This window comes from Canis lupus, chromosome 15 (assembly GCF_011100685.1).
Source record: "Canis lupus familiaris isolate Mischka breed German Shepherd chromosome 15, alternate assembly UU_Cfam_GSD_1.0, whole genome shotgun sequence".
NCBI lineage: Eukaryota > Metazoa > Chordata > Mammalia > Carnivora > Canidae > Canis > Canis lupus.
This window is the reverse complement of record NC_049236.1, coordinates 36,265,549-36,292,838: the sequence shown is the minus strand read 5'-3', so window position 1 is coordinate 36,292,838 and position 27,290 is coordinate 36,265,549. Positions and strand designations below refer to the sequence as shown.

Here is a 27,290-nt window from a genome sequence, read left to right as displayed (position 1 = left end):
TCAGAGGAATCTGAGAAACTCAGGAGTTCCACCTCAGCCTCCTTGGCAGCCTCTGTGGGCACCCACCGGGCGTGGATAGACAACAGGCCTGGGGGAAGTCCACTCCTGGCACAACAGGGCTAAATAAAGGGTCACTGGTGCCGCCCCACTCAGGGCAGGGTCTTAGTCATATTTCTGGTTTTCGTTAATATTTCTCTCTCTAGGTAAAAACCTTATTTTGTCTTCAGCCAGTTTGGACATCTATCAAAACGGACTGAATGATTAGATCAATAAATAATTAAGAAGTAAATGATAAAATTCATTATTATAAATTTATAAAAAGTACAAGTTTTTAATTTTTATAAATTTGTAAATAAGTAAAAATTGAAAAATAAATACACAGAAGAAAAGTGAAACTGTATGGTCTCAATCATTTCTCCAGGCACTTCTTGTAAAGTTTCTTTTCTTTTTAAAGATTTTATTTATTTGACAGAGAGAGAGCACAGGCAGGAGGAGCAGCAGGCAGAGGGAGAGGGAGAAGCAGGCTCCCTGCTGAGTGGGATCCCAGGACCCTGGGATCATGACCTGAGCCAAAGACCCCATAAAGTTTCTTTTAAAACCTCTAATTTTAACCTTTAATTTTATTTTGGGTATTCAGAATATAATGTCCAAGCAGGGGCTATATGCATAAGCAAACCAAGGAGTAATTTGGGGCTGTGATAAAAATAACAAAAAGGCCCCTCCCTCCTGAAAAAGTGACTGGGAATTGAAAAGTAGTCTCAAAGAGCAGGGCTTTGATGTGTTCACATAAAGAAGGGGCGCCTGGGTGCCTTGAGCAGTGGATTTCTGCTCAGGTCATGATCTCAGGGCCGTGAGATCAAGCCTCGCATCAGGCTCCACACTCCACTTGGACTCTGCCTCTCCCTCTCCCTCCACTCCTCCCCTGGCTCACCTGTGTGCTCTCGCTCTCTCAAATAAGTAAATAAATAAAATCTTAAAAAAAAAAAAAAAAAAGAACACGAGGAAGAACTCACATGACTATCAACTGACAGATGAACAAAATATGGTATATTCAAACCATAGGCTATCATCCAGCCATAAAAAGGAAGGACATACAGACACATGCAACTGCGTGGATGCAACTTGAATGCCTTGTGTTAAGTGAAAGAAAGGCCATGTACGTGACTGATTCCATTTCTATAAAATGTCCAGAATAGACAAACCTATAGAGACAAAAGAGTCATTTCCTAGGATTTGGAGGTGCTATGGGAGGATGACACTAAAAAGTAAGGGTTTGGGAGGAAGGGTAGGAAAATGTCCTAAAATTTACTGTGGTTTTGGATGCACCACTCTGGAAATATACTCAAAGCCACTAATTGTGTACCTCCCATGAGTCAATGGGATGGTCTGTGAATTATACCTCAATGAAGCTGTTTAAAAAAAAAAAAAAAAAAAAAAAGAACATGAGGAATCTTCTTCCTCCCCCAGCTTTACTGAGATAATTGACATATAACATCGTGAAGTTTGGGCCGCCTGGGTGGCTCAGTGATTGAGCGTCTGCCTTTGGCTCGACATGATCCCAGGGTCTTGGGATCGAGTCCTGCCTCGGGCTCCCCATGGGGAGCCTGTTTCTCCCTCTGCCTGTCTCTCTGCTTCTCTCTGTGTGTCTCTCATGAATAAATAAAATATTTAAAACAAAACATCATTAGTTTAAGATGTACAATATGAAGATTTGATGCATGTGTACACTGTGAAATATTTACCACCATAAGATTATCACCTCATGTAATTATGATTTGGCGGCGGCAGTGGCGGCCCTATTTACGGTCTACTCTCTCGGCAGCTGACGAGTGCACAGTACGGTATCGTTAACACAGTCACTGTCCATGCCTCGCCTCTCCAGGACGGACTCATTCTGTGGCTGGAAGTTCCTACCTTCGGCCAGCACCTCCTCATTTCCCTGCCCCTCAGCCCCCCGCAACCACCACTCTATCCTCTCTGTAGGAGTTCTGCTTTTTTATTTATTTCTTAAGATTTTACTTCTTTATTCATGAGAGACACACAGAAAGAGGCAGAGACACAGGCAGAGGGAGAAGCAGGCTCCTCGCGGGGAGCCCAAGGCGGGACTCGATCCCGGAACCCCGGGATCACACCCTGGGCTGAAGGCAGCCGCTCAACCGCGAAAGTCCGCGTCCCAGGTGCCCCAGATTTCTGCTTTTCTAGATCCCACACATAAGAGAAATCATTCAGTGTTCATCTTTCCCTTATTGCACTTTGCAGAAGGCTCTCAGGGTCTACCCGACGTGCTTGCGGGCCTCAGTGGAGGGCGCGGGTGGCGAGGCCACAAGCCTCCTCGGGGTACACCGGGGCCTCGGCCACGGACCTCGCGCTCGGCTTCGGCCGGGGGGCCCGGCAGGGCTTTCTGGGGACAGGTCCCAGGGCCGGGGATGGAGAGGACTCCGGGAGCTGACCGCGAGGAGGAAGGAGCCTTTGGAAAGAACCGGGCCGGGCCCTGCTGGTGTGGTCCAGCAGGAGAAATGGGGCAGATGAGGCTCCCTGGACAAGCTGGACCCCCCGGGACCGAGGCTAGGCATAGAGGGGGTACAAGGTGCCAGGCAGACCCCGGTCTCTGTGTCCCTGAAGGCAGGTTCCCTCCCAGGTCTGCCCCTCCGGGGGCTCGCGGAGGACACCCAGGTAGTAGCTGCTGAGCACGTGTCACGGCTCAGGCTGTGGCCCAAGAACCCGACCACCGTTCCCTCACTTAATGCTCTGAGAGGCGGGAACTAGCACGATCGGCGCCTGGGAGCCAGGCAGACTGAGGCGCGGAGGGCGCACGTCCCCTGCGGCCACAAGCTGGCACGGGCGGCCTGGTCCCAGGGCCCCGCCGGGATGGAGGGGCCGCCCAGGCACACGAGCGTCGGGCCAGGCTCTCTCCATGAAAGGCGACCAAGCATTTACAGAAAGTCCGCGTCTTCACCCCTTCCTCCCAGCCCCGCAACGGTGTGTCGCTTCCGGTCACCTGGTGGCCTGACCCCTGCTGCGTGCGTCCTCGAGCTCAGGGACTTCGCCAGCGAGGCTTCTGACAACAGCTGCGCACGTCTGCCTCCCTCCACATGCGGGCTCGGTCTCCCTATTCGTCCTGTCCCACCACGAGTGTGTCACTCCCAGGGCGGCCTCCTGGGACACCTCGCCAAGGGTCCCGGCAGCAGGGACGGGGGCTCCCGAGGGAGGAACCCGGCGACACCTCAGCTGGGGCCCACACTGCCACCTCCAGGCTGGCGCCCGGGGATCGCAGGGGCCCAAGGGCCGGGGGGGCACCTCTCCCCCCACTCAGGGCTGCCGGTTACCCGGACAGGTTGCAGGCTTTACCGGTGAAAACAGGGGTGCCCGCAGGTGTGCGTACAGCTGTGTGCACACACCCGGCTCCTTCTCGGGCCGCGGGGCAGAAACATGGGGCCCCTGTTACTGCCGCCACGGAGCGGTGCACCCGGAGCGGGTCTCCTGGGTACAGGAGCCCTCGACCCGCAGGGCCGGGCAACGGAGGGCTGCTCGGGGAACTCCATTTACCTCCTGGGTGCCCACGTTGTCTGGGTACCCCAGGCGAGCTGCGTGTCTGCAGGACCCTCACCGTGAAGAGCCCCGACCCATGCGGGAGAGCCGAGGCTCGGCCGGAGACGCCGTCCTCCTGGCCCCAGGCCGGCGCGGCTCCACCTGAATGCGTCCCGGGGCATAACTGCGTGCGCTCCCTTGTTGGCGCTGCCAAGCCGGAAACCCCGGACGGCCCGACGGCCAGAGGCAGAAGCCTACAACCCCCTCCTCCCGGGAGGGCTTAACAGCCTGGATTTCCCTTGTCCGCACACGGACTCCGCAAAATCGGTGCTGCGTGCCTTGGCTCTGCCCTGGCACCCCAATTTTGAGGTAAGGTCACGCACTGGACTTCCCAGCGCTCAGGCTTCTTACCGCAGCTGCCGGCTCTCCGCAGGCTGCTCCCGGGCCCGGCAGGAGCCCCCGGCCGGCTGGATAGGCGCCCTCGCCTTCCCCCCACGTGAGGCCTTCCAGGGACTGCAGGACTCCTGCCCTCCGGTCTCAGGTTCTCAGAACTGAGAAACGTCAGGAAAGGTGGTGGAGGAGCGCCTTCCTCACGGCCCAACCCATTCCCCACCCAGCGGCCGCGGCAGGGGCAGCGCAGGGCTGCAGAGGACAGGGTGGTGCAGACCCTTCCATAAATACCCACTTGACTCTGTCACGAAGGCTGCCACTGGGATTAGGAGGGGTGGTTCTAGAGCCAACTGCCTGAGTTCCACTGCCACTCCTATCTCTGGGCGGCCACGTGCCTCAGTTTCCCCATCTATGAAATGGGGACTGGTCTACCACCTGCCTCATGGGATTGAATGAGGTAATCCATATAAAGCTTACAGCAGCATACCTGAGACAGCCACACATGACGAGCCCACAATACACAACAGTATTATTATTATTATTATTATTATTATTATTATTATTATTATTACTACTACTACTACTACTGCTGCTGCTACTACTTTTATCATCCCATCTAAGCAAAAACAAAACCACACACAAAATCCACTCTCTAGGGGCGCCTGGGTGGCTCAGTGGCTGAGCATCTGCTTTCAGCTCAGGCCGTGATCCCTTCCTGGGATCGAGTCCCGCATCAGGGTCCCCACAGGGAGCCTGCTTCTCCCTCTGCCTCCATGTCTGCCTCTCTCTGTGTGTCTCTCATGAATAAATAAAATCTTTAAAAAAAATCCACCCTCTAGCCACTCCAGGGACAAATGAGTAGTCAACATCAAACCTCCTAGAGACTGTGCGTATCTCCCCTTCTGTGTCCGCAGTCCTGGGTACCAGGCTGGGGCGTATGGCAGACAGAATCACATCTGGTTTATATATCTTGACCAACAGGGGAAACATGATGTTTTATTTAGTTGGGTTCAGACAAAAAATAGACACCAGGCGTTCAGTATATCACGCCTCGCATGGCAATGCCTGCCATGTGCCTCGAAGGACACCTCGCACACTCCGATTAATTCAGGGCTCGGGGAGTGGGGGACCAGCCCCGGGGGCAGCAGACGTGAAATCTGGGTGTCCTGATGTAAGGTCACGGTGGCTTTGGCAGGAAGGCGGCAGGTGCAGGGGACACTACCCAGACCCCCAGCTGATCCCCTCCACTCCCCCTGGCCTCGCAGGGCAGGAGGGAAGCAGGCAACGCAGGCTGCTGGCCCTGGGCTCCTGTCACCGAAATCCCCGGGCAGGGGAGGAAGGATGGACCTGCTTTGAGCACATTTGTCTCACCACAGTAGAGACCCTAACGTGAAAGGAACCTGTGGCCAGAAGGGGCCAAGGAAAGAAGCCAACGTTTCTGAGCGCCTACAGTGTGCTATGCTTGCACAGCCACCTGCAGGCAAGATGAGCTCTGGGAACCCATTCTAAAGATGAAGAAGTCAAGGCTGCTGATGGGGAGGTTAGATCTAATTTCCTGTCCCACGGGGTTGGTTACATAACGGGAGGGCCTTACAGTGGAAGACCACGTAGCTATTTTAGAGGACAATATATCGCTAACATTGCCCCATGCCTTAAAAAGAACATCACCTGTACTCATGGAATGCTTCTGTTATTTTAGCAGAATAACTATATATGTATAATATATATAATATATATTAAATAAAAGAAGAAAAAGTTAATCTCCAAAGATGTATAATAAAACTTAAAGGTGGTAGGATTGCCAGTGATTGGTAATATTTCTTTTCACTGTCTGCATCTTCACATTAAATAGCGTGCATTTAATATGCACTGGTTGTCAAAATAAGCCCCCTGCCCCACGTTTCTCCCTCTTTTCAAAAAAGAAGCAGGCTCTAAAAAGCTCACTAGCCCAAAACCCCGCAGCTTGTAACTGGTGAAGCCGAGGCTTAAACCAGTTCTCTGGAGAGAGCCAGGCGGGGAGTGCTGTCACCCCCCCACCCCACCTCCCCACCCCCCGCCCGCCCAGAAGCAGCTGCAGTTGGTGCACAGGCTGCTGTTCGAGTCCAGTGGCCGGGACGACAGGCTCCACATTCCAGAGCCATCGTGGGCCAACTGCAGAGAGCCCGGGAAAACCAGCTTTGTGCTCAGGAAGCAAGGTCCTTGCTCAGGAACCATCTCCAGCTCCCCCGAGGAGACGGGCCTTCCCTCAGGTCTATTCCGTGGCTGGAAACAGAACTGCCTCTGTCCACCCTCAGGGCAGAGGAGGTGCCGGGTTTGCTGGGTCACCCTGCACGAGGCTCCAGGGGCCCGGGGCGGACCCGCTGCAGCAGACCACACATCAAGAGCCCACCTTGGGGATCCCTGGGTGGCGCAGCGGTTTGGCGCCTGCCTTTGGCCCGGGGCGTGATCCTGGAGACCCGGGATCGAATCCCACGTCGGGCTCCCGGTGCATGGAGCCTGCTTCTCCCTCTGCCTGTGTCTCTGCCTCTCTCTCTCTCTCTCTCTGTGACTATCATGAATAAATAAATAAAAAAAATCTTTAAAAAAAATCTTTAAAAAAAAAAAAAAAAAAAAAAAAAAAAAGAGCCCACCTTGAAGTGGGTGACATTCGGGAGATAAGGGTGACTGGCAAACAGCAGGAACTGGCAGCCACATACACAGCCTGCTCATGGCCCCCGCTGAGCCGCGGACGTGCTCCTAGGGGAGCACGGGGAGCACTACACAGCATCTCTGAGTGTCCACAGGCCTGAGCCTGAATGGGCCAGATGTTAAACGGAACCAGCACTGTGTGAACTGACCTAGGTTCGCATCCCAGTTTCTCTCCTTCCTCTGACCTTGGGAAGGGTATTGAGCTTCTACAGGCCTTGGTTTGCTCATCTCTAAAAGCAGAACAAAAATGCTGCACGGGGTAACTTTTTTTCCCCAAAAAATCAATATATGCCAGTGCTGTATTCATACAGATCCTCAAAACATGACCTCTCACCCAGGGCAATGCCACTTAGCCAGCAATGATCTAATTACATGGCATCCCCATTATACCACTGTCTGCTCCTTACGGTCTGCCTTCCAATAATCTAAATTCTTTCTTAAAAAAAAAAAAAGATTGCATATTTTAAGCAATCTCTACACCCAGCATGGGGCTTGAACTTATGACCCTGAGATCGAGAGCTGCACGTTCCACTGACTGAGCCAGTCAGGCACCCCTCAAATAATCTCAATTCCCTCTATGGGTGCCTCGCTTTCTAGCTTCCCGAGGGCTTGCAGGTTAGCCCACGTAATCCCTACAACACTCTGATACCCATTTTACAGATGAGGGATGAAGTGCCAGGCTTAGTTCACAAACTAGTAAGTAGCAGAGGCGAGTCTCCGGGCCACGGTTCCCAGCCAACACCCTTGCTTCGGCTCCTCATTTTGGGTTCCCGTCCAGACCACTAGTCTGACTCACTCTTTCCTGACACAAAACCTGACTGTCCTCTCTCCAAAGTTAGAACAAGTACTCACTGTAGGAGTCATGCTCCCAGTCCCTCCTCTGCAACAAGCAAGCATTCTTTCAACAACATTTCAGACGCTCTCGTATGGAAGGCTCCTTGCTAGGCTCTGAGGAACAGAAAAGGAAGTGAATCCGGCCCCTGTCCTGGAAACATGGGACTGCTGCCGATATCTGTGCCCTCTCATTCCCTGCCATCAAACCCAAGGGGACGTGGAGCCCCTGGGGCCACACTGAGCTCTGCTACAAACCTGTTGTGGGCAGGCCCACCTCGCACCTGCCACCCTAAGAAGCAGCTTTGAAAGGACCTCCCACCCCCGTCAACTGGAGCCGCCTCTCCCTGGGACTGTCTGTCCCCTGCCTGTAGTGAGTTGTACAGTATGCACCCCCGTCCCCAAATTCATTTCCTCCCAGAGGCTCAGAAGATGACTTTATTTAGAAACGGCATCTTGGCACATGTGGTCAGTTAAGGATGTCGGGATGGAATCATCACAGAGTTCGGGTGGGCATGGAATCCGATGCCCAGAGTCCTCACGACCAGAAGAAAGGGAAGAGGGCACAGGAGGAGGGAAGCGACAGCGGGGGCTGCCGGGGAAGGCAGGGAGAGGGACATGCTCCCCGAGAGCCTTCAAAGGGAGCATGGCCCAGCGGACGCCCGGACTTTGGACTCCTGGCCTCCGGGACCGGGAGAGGAGCGCTGCTGTTGCTCTGAGCCGCCGGCTTGTGGTGCCGGTTCGGCAGCCCTAGGGGGCGACTGGCTCCTGTGTCGGGGAGCGGGCAGCGAGGCGGCGGCTTGGCCACCCGCGCAGCCACAGCCGCGGCGCCCAGCAGGTGAAGCCGGGCGTCCTCCGTCTGAAGCTGAAGTTTGCACCGTGCACTCTTGCACACGCACACGCCCACACCCCGCTTCCAACTTCTAAGAATAACGTGCTGCCAGTAAAGAGCTCCAACTCGGCCTTGGAATTGGCTGCCTCCCGGGGGAGGTTTCTTTGTGGTCTGTGTTGCCATCGCTTTATTCCCCGGCACCGCTGCCGCAGTGGGAACCCCCCTGCCTTCCGCGCCCGGCGCCCCCGAGGGCTCCCAGCCCACGCCGGGGCAACCGCGCCATCCCCAAGGCCTGCAGGCCCGGGAGCCCGTGGCCCCCAACCGGGGACCCCAGCATTCCTCGCCCTCTCTGGGCCCTGGCTGCTCCTCTGGACTGAGGCTCTGCTCTCCCTGCCGGCTCCCTTTCAACACTCGAGGGTATTTTTACGAGAGGCCTCTGGGTGCAAACCTGTTCCCCGCGCCTGCTTGGCGCGTGCCCTGCGGGCAGGGGGCGGGCAGGGGGCGGGCGAGCCTTGGGCAGGGCCGCCGGCACCCTCTCCCCCCGCCTCTGCCACCGGTTTTCCTGAAAATCCACCTGCCCCCCTTCGGTCCTCACTTGCTGAAGCCAGACACGCGGGGTCCTTCTGGGGTCCCCCGCAGCGCTGACGCTCCCAGAGGACCGACTTCCTTCCATGCCGCAGAGAAGCTCATCAGCCGGGTTCATGCTTGTCCATCCCGGGGCCACCCCTCATTCATTTGGCACCACTGCATGCCAGGGGGTGCGCGGAACTGGGAACGGTAAGGAGGACGGGCCCTCGACCCGCGGCGCTCGCACACGGGGGCAGGCCAAGCGGGGAAGGGGGGAGCGCCCAGGGGAGGCCGAGGTGTGAGGAGACGCCAGGAGGGCGCCGGCTGCCGGGCCCAGACCGTGGCAGGGGCTTTGGAGTCTCTCCAGGAGGCTGCAGGAGCGGAGGGGTGCCGGGCCCGGGCCTGTGGGAAGGGGGTGGGCGCTTCTGGGGCTGCCAGAGGCCCACTGGGCTCGGAGCAGGCCGCCAGCAGTTCTTCTGTTGTCATTTTGAACACCCGGGGTTGGTCTCCTCTCTCTGCCTGCCCTTAGGGTGATAATCAGCAATATTAGGAATGGGGGATCTGTAGCTGGGCGATCGGTCCCCCTTCACGACCCTGAGCACAGGCCTCGGGGTCAGAAAGCTTGCTGCTTCCCGGGGGCTCCGTCCTGGACCCGCTACTGAACCTCCCTGAACCGCCGTATCCAACCTCTACTATGGGCCCATCAGCAGCTATGACGACAGGCGTTTCACGTGTCAGAAAATGAGTCAATAAATGTAAAAATATCTAGCACGGCGCTGGCCCAAGACGAATCCTCCCTACAAGTGAGCTTCCTCTCCTTCTGTCACAAAGTGGGGGGTAGGAGCGGAGGTAAAGGGTTGTGAGAGCCCAGGCAGGAGGTGGGGGAGGAGGAGGCCGCCCAGAGGAGCAGCTGGGCTGGTAGGTGGGTGGTGGGCGGCATGATGCGAATGTCGGGTTTTGTCAGTTTGTCTACACAACCGCTGAATTTTCCCGCAGCTAGAAGCTGCCCAGAAGCAGGAACACTCATGCCGGCAACCAGTGTGGGCTTGGGCAACAGCCTGACGTAAGTGCCTTTGGCTAGGCCGCCGGAGCTTTGGCAGCTGAGGGCCGAGCCCAGCAGCCCCATCCACACAGTGCTGAAGGTACTCCCAAGACTCTGGGTGTTTCTTAGCAACTGCCCTATTTGGGGGAACACTGAGTAACACCGCAAAGCTAGCAAAATGTAAGCATGTGCAAGATAGTCAGCACCCCCCCGAGCGACACGCCGTGCCCCCCTCCAGGCTGGCCCCGCCAACGCCAGCTGCTAAGTCCCGGGGCCCTGCGACCAGACCTGGAAGCCCTTCACGAGGCAGTCAGTACCCCCAGGTCACTAGGCAGCTTCCAGGAAGGCCCTGGTTCCCCTCGGCCCCCAAGCAAAGGTGCAGTTGCCATCTGTTGTACTCCAGATCGTATGAGCAGCTGATATGACAGAAAGGGAAAAAAAAGACACCTAACAAACACACCAGACCCTTCACCCTCAGATCCAGGGCTGGGCACCGGGAGGCAGCGTCGAAGTACAAAAAGCTTCTGAACAGAGCCCAGGATGGATGGGTCTCCCGCAGACTTTCACAACCAACAAAAGTCTTCTAGAAATTTCCAGGATGCAAAGGCTGGCTGGACTTTTGTTCCTTCTCCACTCCGACAGAGAATAATACATCACTTTATCTTCGTAAAATGTATTTTGGGGAGTTGGCGAACTCAGCCAGGGCCAGGCATCTTGGCCCAGGCAGGCCATCTCAGATACGTATTAACACGAACACTCTCCTGTCGTGATTGCACGCCCCATTTAAAATGAATTATCCAATTAAGTTAAGAAGGTGACGCGGTCCACTTCCAGGAACTCTCTGCCAATGATTCTGTCTTGACGGTGCGCTCCTGAACCTCTTCCAATTAAGCAAAGACTGTTCGGGACATTGTGAGGATAAGCGGGGATGTTGCTGTGGAGACCGGAGGATTTTTCATCATATCGCCATCGCAATCTCCTGATGAGAAGGGAGCTGGCAAAGCTTCCAGCCTCCCCCCCGGGGATGAATGCTCCCCGCCAACAACAACAAGGACAAAAGCTCTGTTGGACGGAAAAGGACGGGGATTGCGTCAGCTTGCAGGTCTCCTGCAACTAGCTGGGAGTCTGTGGCTGCAGCTTTCTCGGGGAGCTGCCCGCATGCAGGCCACAGCGGCCCCCCTCAACCCCGGCCCAGGCCCAGGGAGGGCCTGCACACCCCGACCTGAAGGTGCCACAGGGCCAGCCCAGAGACATGGGTGTGTGCTAACCCGGCCCCAAAGATCAGGGCCTGAAAGGCCCGGGTGGGGACTAGAGCAGGACCCCATCAGGGCCAAGGGCAGGGGGCCATAGTTTTATTTCTAAAATGCAAATCTGACCACAGCACCCTCCTGCCTCCAGCCCCTGCCACGAAGTTCCAACTTTTTCCCTGAAAGCTCTGTGCCCCGTTTCCCACTCTTCCCACCCCACGTTCCCCCTTATTCCCTGGAGAGCCCTGGAAACTACCCTCTGGGGAAACCAAAAGGCAAACTCTCACGCCTCTGCCTGCCTGCCTTCGGCACATGCTGTTCCTTTTGTCAGTGTATCTTTTCCCAACTTGGTTCAGCCTGGTAAACCCAGTCTCATCGCTGCAGACCAGGGCAGGTGTCTTGACCTCCGGGGACCCGCTCTCTGCCTTTACTCCCCTCCTGCCCTGTCCTGAAGGATGCTGCTATCGCAGCCAGGCTGGCACTCTGTTGTCACTGCCTGGCATGTCTGTCTCCCCAACCAGCCACTGAGCCATCTGAGGGGCAAGGGGTAGGTCTTCAAATGTATGGCTGAACCAGGGAAGAGAAAAAGCAGAGGTGAAAGAGAGTGAAAGAATGTCTACGAGAGCTGGGTGTGTAACTAAAAACCTCCCAGAAGCTCCTCAAGAAGTAGATCCCAGCAGTGCATCATGCCCCTCATGCTTGGACCCCTGGATACAGACAGTGCACAGGGCCGCTCACGGGCACACTCTGGGCTTTGACCCCCCTTCTCCTCTCCCTCCAAGATGAGAGGTTTAAGAACCAGGTCTGTCTGAGTTGTTATGGAGTGAAAAAGAGTCATCGATCTCGTTAACAAAGCAGATCTCTGAAAGAGACCCTTACTACTGCATCAAGGTGTGAAGGGACTTTCTGGAAGACTCAGTTTAACCCCAAGAAAAATTAAAACAAACTGTACTCCCAAAATTCCAACCATCAGAACTACAACAAATAAAGCCATGTCCTGGGATGTACAGTGAGACTTGGGGGCAACAAGCTGGCTAGGGAGCAAGATCTTGAACTGTCCAGGCATGAACTGGCTCTGCCTTCTGTGCTTCTGGGCTCAGACAGCGGCTCCTCCCTCCATCTGCATGTTTCCAAGCTGACCCAGGGCCTTCAGTCTATGCCCAAGGAATGAAACATGCTGCGTCCTGGCCTGAGCAGCACTCCTTTCTTGGAATCCTACCTGGGTTTGCCCAGCAGCCTCCTCAAAAGCTGTCAGCAGGGGAAGCAGGTCTTTGCCAGCATTTCAGTGCAAACCCTTGACCCTCCAAGCCTTCCCTAAAGGCATATGTGATGGCAATCCCCAGAAACACAGCAGGGGAAGGAACCCCAGAGGTCTCCTACCAAGGCCACTGCTAAGCCAGAATCAGAGCTATCAAGGTGGGCTTTTCTTCTCACCCAGGTCCTCTATTAGAGTCGCTCGCCTTTCCAGAGTGGGGAGCCGCTGAATGCCCAAAGACCCTGACAACTCCTTCCAAGGCCAAACTCAACTTCTTCATCTTTGCTTCCACCCCGGGGACGTAGCACCGTGCCTGGCACGTGGCAGGCCCTTCATGATGGACCTGTCATAGAATCTAGCTTCACACCTGCTACGGAGTCTAGCTGCTGTCCACGTCACGCAGTTTTCCTCCAGAAAGTGTGGCAATAAGCCATCATCTCCAAGGATCTTTCTTTGTAGTTTTGAAAATCTAAATGAAAACCTAGCAGTGTCTGAAACAGAGGCATATATGACAAACCGAAATATGTCCCCCAAACAGGAATGTTGAAGTCCTAACCTCCCACCCCATACCCCAGACGTAACTGAGTCCAGAGGAAGTCATCAGGGTGGTCCCTAATCCAGTGGAACTGGATGTGTCCTCAGAGGAGGGAAATTCTGACACAGAGATACAGAGGAGGAGCATCATGCAACAATACAGGCAGAGACTGGAGCAATGCAGGTGGAAGGTGAAGGACGCCAAGGATGGACAACCCCCACCAGAGGCTCAGAGGAGGCCAGGAAGGATCTACCCAGAGTCTCAGAGGGAGCATGGCCCTGCTGACACATCGGGCTCAGACTTCTGGCCTCCACATCTGTGAGATGATGCATTTCTGTTGCTCTAAGCCACACACTTTGTGGTTGTGACAGCCCTCAGTCACTAATACTATACCAGGCAGTGAGATTTTGATTCCAAGTTTAGCATCATCTAATGTCACCTTTCATTATAAAAGTGATTTGTATTTGGGGAGTGTCCACCTCATTATGTTACCCAATGGCTTTCATTTCACATTCGTCAAGTGACTCCTAGGTGCCAGAGCAACAAAAGTGGGTGAACCAGAAGACCACAGTGAAGACGGTTTTGTGTGGCTACATAAACAGGCCACTGCAACGCAATGCAGGGAGCTGCACAGACACAGCTAATAGAAGGGACGAGCACTGCGTGTGTCCTTAACAGGTGCCTGGCACCATGCTGAGCACCCCAAACACATGCTCACATGTAATCCTCACCCACCCCCTGAAGAGGGAAGGTGCTTTTACCATGCTTCCCTTCCCCATGGCGGTGCAGACACTCAGAGGCTGAGGGACCCCGGACTCCAGCCCGGAGAGCACTGAGTGCAAAGCCCTGGCTGGCTGGCTGGCTGCTCAGGGGGTGCAGGGAGGTCTGACACCTGCTCCAGGTGGGGGCACACAGAGAAGGGTGCCCCTCAGAGGAGCAAGGAAGCATCATTTAAATATGAAAGCACCTTAGTCATTGAGTTTCCAAACGGCCTACATATATTAAGATAGTCAGTTGGGTAAAGAACCTGCAGTCACCCATTCTCCGTCACTGAAACACATGATGGCAAAGCACTCCCAGCAGCTCGTATGTGAGAGGAGCTGTTAAACCCAGCATCTGACTTCACCCCACTTCTGGGTGTCCTTGTGTGGGAAGGTGGTACACAGGTCGCAATTTCCTTCTTCGAAGCTGTCTGAATTTTTCAAATTGGTGATGAGGAAAATATCATCTGAGTCAAGCCTCTGGCTAATACTTCATAGCACCTACTGTATTTTGAGCACTGTTCTCAGAACTGACCATGTGTGAACTCAGCTAACCCCCACCACTGCCCCATGGTGCAGGCTCTACTGTTATACCCATTTTAGGAAGGAAGCCGAGACCAAGAAGGATGGGGCAAAGCACTCACAGTCATGGAGCTGGATTAAAACCCAGAAGTGTAGCCTAGAGTTCATGCTGTTAACCAACTTGCTATGATGATGGATGGGGGCTGGGGGGGGCGGGTAGATTTTTTGAGGAATGATGATTAAAATGTCTCAGCCCCAAGCAGATACAATTAGCCCATACACTATTCTGTTCTGATGCCTTCTACAAAGTACTGCACACATTTTCCATTTTTTTTCCCCTCTGCCCATGTCTAATATTCTGGAATGAGTTAAAAATATAACATACTACAACAACAACAAAAATGATATTCTCACGCTTGTCTACTCTGGCAGGAAAACTTCCTTATCAGGACACACCAAGGACGTGCAGTTTCAGCCAAGAGTGAAGAGATGATGGTAAGCACTGGACAGAAAAGCCAATGGGAGAGAAGAATGAGCTATCCAGGTAGGGAGTCACCACATCTATGCCACATGCGGGCTCTGGATCAGTGTCCTTAGGGGATGGGAGACACGGGAGTTGGACAGATGGACAGGAGGGAGGGTGGAGGAGGGGGCTGAGGAGAACTCTGGAAGGCAGAGAGGGTCACACCAAGAGCCAGGGGGCTGTGAGAACTGCCTATGGAGCAGGATGGGGTGCATCAAGGAGTGTCCACATGGCCAAGAGCTTCACATTCACAGACTCCTCCATCTGCCTCTCAGGTTAGAGACCAAACCATATGAGCTGTCATTTTTATGGGTCAAAATGGTCAGATGTTGGCAGCTTCTTATGGTTCGATGTACACACGCAGTCACAGGGTTACATTGGCACAGTTGAAAGAAGTGTTCGTCACGGGAGCTCCATCAGTGAAGCACCTGACTCTGGATTTCAGCTCAGGTCACAATCTCAGAGTGGCGGGATCAAGCCCCACTTTGGGCTCTGCACTTAGCAGGGAGTCTGCTTAGGATTCCCTCTCTCCCTCTCCCTTGCCCCTCCCCCTGCTTGCATGCTTTCTCTCTTTCTCAAAAATAAGTAAATGCAATCTTAAAAAAAAATGTTTATCGTGAAATGTAAAATTTACCATAATTTTTGTAGCCTTTGCCATTTTTCTTCCTCCCCTCCTCCCCTCCCACCTTTCCTTCTTCCCCTTCCTAGACTCTCCTTCATCCTCTGCCCCTCTCCCTTCCTCCCTTTGAATTTGAAACTGTATCCAGAGTCTAATGATCAAACTTACTCATCACCTGAGAGTATTTCATAAGGAAGAGTCAAATGCCTGTGTGCACAAGTATCATGTGCATGCCCACGTATATTGTGTACACATGTGTCCCGTGCACACACGCATATATATGGCATATACTCACATGTATACTGTGTACACATGGGTGTACTGTGTGTGCATGCATACTGCATACAGGCTCACATATACTGTGTGCACACACATGCATACTGGCTGCCTGTATGTGTTATGCACACACATATAGTATGTATATGTGCACGTATACTGTATACATGTACATTGTGCACAGGCGTGTGTACACTGCACACATGTAGGGTGTGTGTACGTGGAGTACACACATGCACAGTGTGTCCATGCACACGTGTACTGTGTACATGTGAGTGTACTGTGGACACATGGAAGGACAGACAGGAAGCATCTTCCCCTGGTGGCCCAGCCCGTGCGACCCGCTGGACAGAAGCTGCTCCTGCCCTCACCGTGGGCACCGCTGGCTGCTCAGAGGTCGCATGGCCAAACCCCAAGCTCCACGCTGGCGGGGAGGAAAGGGCCGAGTGGGCGAGGAGGCCACCTGGCCATGGGGACCCAGGGCGGGGCCAGGCGGGGGTGCAGCACGGCTTCGCGGGTCCCAAGTGCCACCGTGGCGCTGCCCAGTGGCCTACCCGGAACCCAAGTGTTCAGAGAGCAAGGGGCTCGAACAGCCCAGAAGGCAGGGCCTTGGCTAACAGCAGAAACTAGTGGTGGGAGGCTCGAGGACCTCCCTCGGCGTTAGTCGCTGGAGTGACAGGAGTGACAGGTCGGACGCTAAGATCTAGAAAGTCTGTGTGTCCTGCGGCGGGACGCAGGCGGGCCTCGGGGCTGCAGGTGCGGGCAGCTGGCTCCTCAAAGCCCCTGTCCTCATGCCGCAGGCCCGTCTCATGGGGCCGCTGTGCCACCAGGGGACACGGGCAGTGCCGCCGGGGGCCCGAGGGCATTGCCAGGCTAGAAACATAGGAAGTCTGCCCAAGGGTGAGCAGGTGCGGTCTACACAGCAAGGGGAGCCAGTTGCAGCCCATCTCCCTTCACGCTGAACATACAGGATCCTCAGGGCCCGCGCCCAGGTCACAGGAAGAGGTCAAACCGAGTCACAGATCCCAGGAGGGCTCCTTATCTTTGACGCCTTGATTTAAAAACAATGACTTTTTTTTTCTTTAGTCTCAAAGCCAGGCTTTTAGGCACCCTGCCAACAGGCAAGAGGACTGTTTTCCTTCAGAGCCCCCCTCCCCCATTCCCATTGTGTAACTTAGAACCTGGAGGGAGAATGCAAGACAATAAACCATCTGCAAGTCTCTCGCACTGCAATTTGAAGAAGTGCTTTTTGCTTCTTCGTAGGACTCTGCATTAAGCCAGGACTAATGAATTGCTACAGTAAAGGAAATTACCTTTAACATTTCAATGACATAATCATATGTAATTACGATCACATAAAGGAACACTTTATAATTAATGATGTCTCCACTTCCTGAAATGTGTAATCCCTCTGTCTTGAATTCCAAAGAGGTTGGCACAAAGGCAGGCACTAAACATAGATTGGGAACTAATATTTAAATCAGCTTTTAATTCACCTTTCAATATGAACAGCAAACCCAGAACAAAAGCTTACTCCTATTGGCGCTCCAGGTCTCTATGTCCAGGAGGCTAGCTACACAGCAACAACAGATCCACACGGAGACGGCCAAAATCACGGGCCCAAAATGATTACCTCTAAATAGCAATGATTTTGCCCTAGCAGGCACGTTAACTGCTTTTCCAGAAAGGCATTAAAACTCACCCCAACTGTCCTTGCTTGGCAACTGTGCCGCGTTACCACTTAACAAAGCACGCGGACTCCTCTTGGTGACTTAAAAAGGAAAAACCACTTTTCTTTTAATTAGGGAAGTTTCCCACAGAGGGACAAACCTCCGGGGTGGCTGCAAGCATCATTCTAAGTACTGGACACATTTCGTCTTCGTCACGACCTTCGTCACCATCCCGACGACATGGTACTACTGGGATCCCCCCCGCCACTTGTAGAGATGAGGACGCCCCGCCGAGGCCCTGCGCTGTTGAGTGACTTGCCCAAGCCGCCTCATTCCCAGGAGAGACCTCTGAATGATCTACGAACCAGTTGGGATGCACAGACTTCCTGGATCATAACGTTTGTCCTGCCGCTCCAGCCGCTCCCTCCAGATGAGGGAGCTAAGGATGAGCTTCCCTAACACTAATTACTGCTGTTAGCCAAGGTCTGCAGCAGTTATAAGGGAACACGTGGAGGGAACAAAATTTGACCCATAGGGACACCCAAAGGGCTTCCAGGAAAAAAAAAATCCCTACAGCATGGCTTTCCCCTCCACCAGGAAAACCTGCATAAATTGCTTCCGTCTGACGTTCCTACGTTGCTTCACAGTCCACGACTATCTGCTCTGGTCGGGGAGATGTGCAGGGGGCGCCCCCACCCCGGACCGGCTCCCGGAGGGTCGAGGGTTTACCTTGTCATAATAGTATCGAAGGGCTCTGCTCAGCTTATCGTAGTTCATGTTCGTTTTGTTCTTCCGGAGGCCCCACAGTTTGGCCACTTCTTCTGCCTTGAGGAGCTTGAATTCACCATCGTTGGAGGTCCAGCAGATCAGGTGCTCGTGTTTCTGGTCCAGCAGCAACTGCAACAGGAACTGCCACAGTGTGATTGCACTCTCCATACCTGGGGGAAGGAGGCCAGGGCGTCAGCACAGGCGGCGCGGGGACCCCTGCCCCCCCCCCACTCCGAGCCCAGCAGTCGCTTTCGCCTCCACCCTGCAGGCCCCTCTGCCTCAGGGGCCTTCTGGAGGCATCTTTGTCAACAGCCACGATGCTGAGATACAGGGAAGCCCGTGAGCCCCGGAGTGCCTCCCCACCGCCCCAGGGCACCAGGACACACTTGAGGACCAGCCGCCTCCCAACTCCGGTGCCTGTGCCCACGCATCCCACCAACTCCTTGGCCTTCAACGCTGGAGACCACGCTGGGCGCATCGGGGCAGCGGGGTTCCCTTGGTCAGGGTGACTACGTGAGACCCAGGGAAGGGTCTCTGTCGGGTTGCTCTGTGTCCTCCCAGGACTTTGAAACCACGCATAGCACCCAAAGGTCGCAGGGGCCCAGCTGACAAAGGTTTGTGAACTGAAGGGCCGCCACTGCCACCTGACAAGCCCCTTCGCTTCCCTGGACATTTGTCCTGCTGCAGGTCGAACCCACAGCCACACCTGCTTATATGGGAAAAAGCACTTTTCCCTGCTGTGAGACGTTTAGGAGATACTCTCTTTTCCTTTGCCTCTGGTGTGGGCTTTATAAGTGCTCTTCCTTCTGTCTAAATGCTGTTCCCTAGCCCTGGAGCCTGGCAAACGCCCAGTTTAAGGGAGCCTTCTTAAGAGATTTCTCCCCCTCCCCCAGGCAGTTCCTTATCTTCAGGCATTTGAGGACTTCCACAGCAATGGGTACTGATTCTTTTTTTTTTTTCTTAAGATTTTATTTATTTATTCATGAGAGACAGAGAGAGAGAGAGATAGGCAGAGACACAGATGGAGGGAGAAGCAGGCTCCCTGCAGGGAGCCCGATGCAGGACTCAATCCCAGGACCCCGGGATCACGCCCTGAGCTGCAGGCAGATGCTCAACCACTGAGCCACCCAGATGCCCCCAATGGGTACTGATTCTTCTACTACTACTAACACACTTATTTTATCAACAGTCATTAAATTATGGGCGAAGGGGACTAAGGAGGGCACTTAGCATGATCCGCATTGAGTGATGCACACAACTGCTAAATCACTGTACTGTACACCTAAAGCTAATATAACACCACATGTTAACTACAGTGGAACTGATATAAAATTTAAAAAATAAAGATAAATCTTGTCAACTAAGGGGGAAAAAAAGAACATCCATCACATTAGGAAAGAGTAGGCAGTTGGGTTGGTGTCGAAAGCTTCACCTCAGGTCACCCGTCACGGTTGGACACATGACGTGCCCCGGCCTTTACTCGGGGCAGGAGGGGCATGAGATCCCAGCGCTGGGTTGAGGAGGCCGGGGATGACCAGAGGGTAGAAGACTGGCTTCTCTGGCTGGAGCAAGCTTCAGGGGCAAGCTGTGAGCGGGGGTGAGCCAGAGAGAACCAAGGCTCCCCTGCAACGACAACAACAGGACACTCTGGAGGCGAGGTGCAGCGAGCTAGGTGCGGGACTCCCAGACACCTGGGAGCCAGAGTAACTTCCTTGGACGACCCATCTGTACCAATATTTGTGTCAATGCCTCGCCACCTCTCAGGCACTCTTCTTACAAGGGGCAGCTCTAGGACTGACAGGTTGTTTTCCTCCACATGGGAGAGGATGTGAACGCACCCAGCATCCACATACTTACTCCTCTTCACGTGTTTAGCCAAAAGCACACATTTTTATTATTTCTCTAAGCAACCATGGGCTATTTATTAAAGGAAAGCAGATTAGGAACGTTCTCCAAAAACCCATAAGGCAGTTTATTTATAGCTCTTTCGATCTTCGCCACGACGGCCCTCGGGGCTGTAAGACAGTCCGTCCTTTCGCTGGTAGATGCAAAGGGCCCTGCCCCCCTGAGCCTTGGCGCCCGCGGGGACAGGCCGCGGCTCGCAGGCCCGCTTCTTAATACGAACCACCCTTCCGATTATTTGTGGATGAGCCACAGACTTGCTTCTCGTCATTGGCACTAACAATTGCTAACAGTTGTCTCAAATTTTTTGGTGTTTTTTTGGCCAATGCTTCAGACAGTCAGCTTGAACACATCTTGGAAACTTTAAGCAGATGCTCAGGGGAACCTGCTCCGGAGGACGGAAGGCTGGGGCGCCTGGGTGGCTCAGTGGTTGAGCGTCTGCCTCTGGCTCAGGGCGTGACCCCGGGGTCCTGGGACCAAGCCCCGCATCGCTCTCGCTGCGTGAAGCCTGCTTCTCCCTCTGCCTGTGTGTCTGCCTCTCTCTGTCTCTCATGAGTAAATAAAATCTTTAAAAAAAAAAACAAATAAAAAACCCCCACAAAGGACAGAAAGCTGCCAGTGGGTTTGGAGGCCTGGAGGGAAGGGACTGCCGGACAAAGCGGTCAGCCACCTGCACGTGAACCAACTCAAACCGTCATGTTCCACACGGGACGACAGAAACCTATTTGTGTATTTGAATGTGCTTCACACTTCCTGCTTCTACCAACCAGGCCTCCCTGGACCCTCTCGTGCTTCCTGGGATCCCAGTTCATGGCGCTCCGACCCCAAGACTTGGAACCATGTTCTCTGGCCATGACTTCAGAGGATGAGATGCCCTCAGTCTTCCACCCCTTCTCCTGTTCACGTGTCCAGGCGGCAGTGCACAGAGGGTGTGCAGTGCTTTCTTCCCACCCCACGGAAATCTGGGCTTGACCACCTGATTCATTCAGCCAATGCAACGTTCCGTAGAAGCGATAATGGTGCTGATTCTGAGCCAAGGTCTAAGAGGCTCCACATGCTTGCACTTTTCCTCTTGTGCCCCTGTCACCGCTGGGAGGCTGCTGCCCCAAAATGAGACATGTGGAGCCAATGTGAACTCAACCCAAAGCCTGGAGCCCACAGTGTAAGGCAGGCAGCGTCCCTGAAGCCCACCGCAAGAAACATGTGTCTGGTATGCCAACGACTCGCGGGCAGTTTGTGAAGTGGCACCCTTGCAGCAAAAGTTGAATAGGACAATGTCCAATGTATTTGCTTTAAAAAATTCTCTCTTTTGGGGGTTGCCAATATCTTTACACCGTAGGGCTTACATTCACAATCATGAGGCACATCCAGGCATGAAAACACATGTTGCACGACGCAGCATGGGTGGGGAGTGTTGGGTGAGTGGCTGATCAGATCTTTACTTCGAGGGCCACCAGCAGGCCAAGGGACAACCTGGGTGCTATGGCCATGGGCTAAGAGAAAGGTGGCAGGAAAGAAGCAGAGAAGGAAAGACAAGGGAGATGCAAAAGGACAGAGGCACCAGTGGTGGTGGTGGGGCCCTGCCTCAGGAGTCCCTCAGATTTCTGGGATAGAGAAACTCAGCCAAAGGAATGCACAGAGCTGTGAACTGGGAATCACAGAGCTACCCCCTAGCCCCCAGCTGGGTGGACCCTGGAACGTTCCCCTCCTTACCCCTCACGGCTCCCACATCGAAGTGTCACAGTCATGCTACCACTGGGGACCAGAGAATTCCTTAAGAAGTGTGACTGTCACCACTCTGGGGGAGGGGACCACGGGATCAAGCCCCCCTGCCTAAAGCACAGCAAACCCTGTGCTGGGTCCTCATTCTCCCATTCCCCAGCTCTACTGGCCACTCCTTCACCCTCACTGGTCTTCCCGTTTCCACGGTTGTAGAGCACACAAATCTCCACTGTTGTAAATCCCAGCTACACGCTCCCCAGAGGCGAGTCCCAGAGACCTCGCCCTGGGAGTTTACAGTCACGCTTACAAACGCGTCACCCCCTTCTGCACCGGGCAGAGCTAATTCTGGGATGCAGCGGGGGGGCCAACGGGGCTGCAGACGCCCCCCCCCACCCCTCAGGCCACAGCCCTCCAGGTGATCAAAATGCATGAGTACATGTGGGCAACGGAGGCCACCAGCTGACGTCACAGCTCTGGTTCTCTCCATTCAAGGGCACTCACTGTGCTTCTTTTAGTTCCAATCTTAATTTATTTTAATTATGATTAAATGCAGTTAATCATCATTTACACAGTTGTTTCCACATACAATTATGCTTCACATTCTATCACCTCTCTGCCTGCTGCAAATCCTCCCCCTCTGGGTCACTGGAAAACATTCTAACATCACGACTGGGAAGCGTGCCCTTCCAACGATGACCAATACCAAACACATTCGCCAATTCCTCCAAATGACTATGTCTATCACCAGGAAAAAGCCTTAAAATGAATTCTTTTCTAAATTCTTTGACACCTAGAATCTTTAATGAAATGTTAGGTGTTAAAGTGCAGGTGCGATGAAGTCCAACTCATCTGGCTACCATTATAAGGAGCATGGGTAATTCAGACACCACGCCGTGGCTCATATTAAGCAAAAAGTTCAAGAAAGTTTTGATACCCGAGATTTACGTTTGACATGCTTTTATGCAAATGGAGACTTGCTTTGAGTTAAAAATAGTTCATCAGCCAAACCTCCTGAGGCCACTTCCCCACAATTCCCTGCTTAAAACACAAAGAACACGTGAAAGAAATTGCTACAAATCTTTTAAAAAGATTCCCCAAATCAAACTTTTAAATAGAAAATGCTTCTCTTTCCCCTTCCCCCCGCCCATACCTTATTTTGAACGTATACAGTTTTATCCGGTCTTGTAATGCCATTTTTTAATGCAAAAATCAACCTCTGCACTTTTACATTTAGGAGGATCGGTCCCCTTCTGAAGGCATCATCGCTCTTACAAGAAGAGGCGCCCCTCAGCATGAAACACCCTCCATCCCGCCACCTGCGCAGTCTCTCCTGGAGCAAGCCAAGGAGGACAGTCACACCCTGGCCAGACCCACCTCCAGGCCACTCCAGAGAACAAGGCCACCTGCTGGTTGTCCCAGCTCCCCTCCTCCTTTGTCATTTACAGCCCAGATCTCACCACACTGGAGTTTCATTCGATATTTAAAACAGTTTGTCCAATTTGAATAACACCCGTGCTTCCTTTTAAAGGAGTGAGGGGAAAAAAAATAGGTGCCCCGTGTCGACAAACCATTTTCATTGAAATTTTTACAGTGTTCTCCCTTCAACATAAATACAACTGGATATAAACTCCTCAAGGTTTGAAATTCTTATATAATGAAAAAATGAAGTTTGTGAGTTAGATTCCTCTCGTGTCCCATTCAAATTGATGATTTTACACATGACACATCTTGTTGGACGATGTCCGCATCCACGGCGAGGGGGTGGCAATGACTGAGCCATGTAAGCCCTTTTGAGTAAGATGTGTTTACAGCACTAGGCCCTATAAAGATTCCATTCTCTGCCCACTTGTTTCAACTTTTTTTTTTTTTTTGAGTGTCCACTTTATGCCAAGACACCATGGGAGTATTTGGGAGACACCAGTGAAGAGACATGGCCTCTGTCCTCAAGGAGCTCGCGTTCTGGGGGCAGAGGACAGGCCAGAGGCCCCCACCACAGGACTGTCAGGAGCACAGCACTAGGGAGAAACCTAGGGAGCCAGGCAGCAGGGGGAGCCTGGGGAGGGGGTGGGTGAGCACAGGATCATCAAGGGGTCAGAGATTCCCTGTTAAAACCCCATTTCCTTGGGCAGCCCTGGTGGCCCAGCAGTTTAGCACCACCTTCAGCCCAGGGCGTGATCCTGAAGACCCGGGATCGAGTCCCACATCGGGCTCCCTGCATGGAGCCTGCTTCTCCCTCTGCCTGGATTTCAGCCTCTCTCTCCTCTCTGTGTATTCTCATGAATAAACAAATAAAATCTTTAAAAAAAAAATAAAATAATAAAACCCCATTTCCAAAACAGGCAAAGTCATTGCTCTCACACAGACCTCAAAACGAAGACACGGTAAAGATTTTATCTTACCCACTAAGCAAGGAGGGAACGAGGCAGGCCTTCTACACAAATTTCAAAATATCCAAATGACAGAAGCATTTACAGATCGGAAATTCCGCAAGGAGCCCACCTGTGGGCCCAGGGCGCCATGGGAGCCCCGCCCCGGGATTTGCATGTCTACAGACAAGGGCTACCTTGTACCCATAATTCACAGAATTGTAAAGCAGCTTGCCTAAAATCAAAAAGTCCAGGGGCTGTGCCCAGCTCATCATTCTCTACAACTTGCAGCAGTGAGAGAGGAGCCCTTCTGTTCTGGAAGGTTACAAGCAGTAAGGGCAGGCCAGGGCCAGCCTCTCTGGGTCCCAAGGCAAGGGCTGGTCCTCTGGCTGTGGGATTTTGGGTAAGTTCATTAGCCTTTCTGTACCCCATACTCCTCAGAAGTCAAATGGGGATGGTGACGATAAAGGACCTCTCTTACAAGGCTGTTGTAAGGATTGTTCGCGTTACTGATAATGCACTGGAACTACACCTGCTACACAGTGGTATTTGAACCTTTACCATTATTTTTTAAGCAACAAGGAAACTTCTTTGTAGAGCATGCTCTGAGGTCATCTGGCTTTCACCTCGCTCAAAGGCATCATTTATTTTTTTATGTTTTTTATTTTTTAAATATTTTATTTATTTATTCATGAGAGACACAGAGAGTGAGGCAGAGACACAGACAGAGGGAAAAGCAGGCTCCCTTCAGGGAACCCCATGCAGGACTAGATCCTGGGACGCTCAACCATTGAGCCACCAGGTGTCCCTCAAAGGCCTCATTTAGATACTTTAACACCTTGGTTTTTTGTTCATTAGGCAATGACCCCAGTGAAGTCAGTGGAATCCGGGGAGAATTTTCAGCTGTTTGGTGACTGTTTATAAAGTGATTTGAAATAATGCTTATATTTGTTTTTTTAGACTATCATCAAAAATAAAAGGGCACTTTTTTTTTTTTTTTTTTGTATTTCTGAGAGAACTCAGATCCCTGGGCATATATTTACTGATTCTAACTTAAGAAACACTGGTTCAAAATGCTTAGCCTGAGGCCTGCAAGCTGCTGTGAGCCCACGGGTGCCCACACCTCCCTTGGGGCCAATTCCGCCCTACGTCTCGTGCTCCTGGAGGGGGTAGGGCAGGGAGCCACGTAGATGAAAGCCATTGGGTCAGAAAAAGAGAAGTGTTCTAAAGCGACGACCCAAGGGACATCTGTGACAACATGCTCACGACTGCACGTGACAGAGCCCACACAGGTACCCTCCCCCAGGCAGGTCAGGGCAACGGATGCAGAGTTGAGGTGGGGAGCGGAGGTGGCCCACGGGGAGAGGGCCTGTCTTCTGGGCCAGACGGGGAGGGACACGGAGGCACACCATTACTTTCCACCCTCATTCTGTGTCTTCAACTTGCCTGTTTTTAAAGAAGGCAGATACCACCCTAGATTGACTCTTAAGTCTGGATGGAGCTGCACAGAGGAGGACGCTACAGGCTGGTCACAGTGAGCCCCCTCATTACCCCGGTGCCCTCCTCCACCTACTTGGCTGCCACCTGGCCACGGGGCATGACTTCAGCATCTCAACCTCCCCTCTCAAGTCCAAGGCACTAGGCACCAATCCCCAGCACACTAGCTCACCTGGGGCATACTTCCTCTGGCCAATGGGGGGGCGGGGGGTCTAATGAACACCTTGCACGAAGAAGTGAAAGCTGCTCCCTCCCCAGGGTTGGGAAGGACCAACACTCACAAGCAAGCAAGAGCAGTAAGATGCAGTAATCATCCTGATGCCAAATCTAGTAGCTCAAACCATAAGCATGATGGGCAGGGCCGAGAAGACCAAAAGGCCACCCAGCTCCTCCCCCATGAAAGCAACTCACACACACATGGGTGTGAACACGGTCATGCCAGGAATCTCTTCAGCATTCATCATGGCCTGCCTCACAGCATTAGTCACTCACTCATTCATCTGTCTTTTCTAATTCTTTTTTTTAATTTATTTTTTTTAATAATGAATTTATTTCTTATTGGTGTTCAATTTGCCAACATACAGAATAACACCCAGTGCTCATCCCGTCAAGTGCCCCCTCAGTGCCCCCCTCAGTGCCCGTCACACATTCACCCCCACCCCCCGCCCTCCTCCCCTTCCACCACCCCTAGTTCGTTTCCCAGGTTAGGAGTCTCTATGTTCTGTCTCCCTTTCTGATATTTCCCACACATTTCTTCTACCTTCCCTTATATTCCCTTTCACTATTATTTATATTCTCCAAATGAATGAGACCATATAATGTTTGTCCTTCTCTGATTGACTTACTTCACTCAGCATAATACCCTCCAGTTCCATCCACGTCGAAGCAAATGGTGGGTATTTGTCGTTTCTAATGGCTGAGTAATATTCCATTGTATACATAGACCACATCTTCTTTATCCATTCATCTTTCGATGGACACCGAGGCTCCTTCTTTTCTAATTCTAAGAACAGTCTTACTTTGTCTTTTCTGCACACAGTGGATACCTTTATTAAGCCCTCACCATACATCAAGGCACTTTCCCTGTATTGTCTCATTTAATTCCAACATCTCTATGAGTTCAATACATTTATCGCCTCCACTTTGTAGATGAGAAAATTGAGGACCAGTTGTGGAAGGAAGAGCAGCCCCCACCCCACCCCCCAGCCCCAAACAGTGTACTCAGTGTGCGGTCAACACACCAGTGCTAACTGTTGGTCACCACCCCGCGATAAGAGGAGTACAGAAATTGAGAATAAGTGTATAGAGACTTCTACTGCAACTTGTCATGATCACTATATCCACATACATGATCAGCGTGGGCTCATCTTATTGGCACAAGCTGTTCACTGGTTAGAATCGTGAAGTAGGGCCATGCAAAAATGGGTGATATTCAAGGTTTTTCCACCGTAACCCAAAAGTCTACAAAAACCTAGAATTCACTGATTTCATTAAAAGTTTTAACTATGGCTTTATAGGAACAATTGTGGGAACTGGCAACTAACCAAGGAGTGAAGATGGATATTCAGATGCAGCAATACTTGTTTTTAGGTGAAAGTGAAAAAAATTAATACGAGTTTGTGGAAATGGGTTTCAAAAATCTCTTTCCTAGTGCCATCAACACACTTCTGTGAGACTGGCTTCTCTTCAGAGTAATTGAAACAAAACACAGAAATAGTTCATATACATCATCTCCTGCAAGTAGCATTA

The 27,290-nt window shown here is 52.6% G+C and overlaps 1 protein-coding gene across 2 annotated transcripts in view; it reads right to left on the bottom strand.

Annotated features, from left to right (window-relative positions):
• The window catches only part of ELK3 (ETS transcription factor ELK3), a 64,740-nt gene that overhangs the window by 18,391 nt on the left and 19,059 nt on the right, over positions 1-27,290 (bottom strand). For both annotated transcript variants that reach the window (XM_038558704.1, XM_038558703.1), the window contains exon 2: positions 18,016-18,224. In XM_038558704.1, coding sequence (XP_038414632.1) covers positions 18,016-18,222 — 207 coding nt within the window. In that variant the 5' untranslated portion in view covers positions 18,223-18,224. The remainder of the gene's footprint in view (positions 1-18,015; positions 18,225-27,290) is intronic.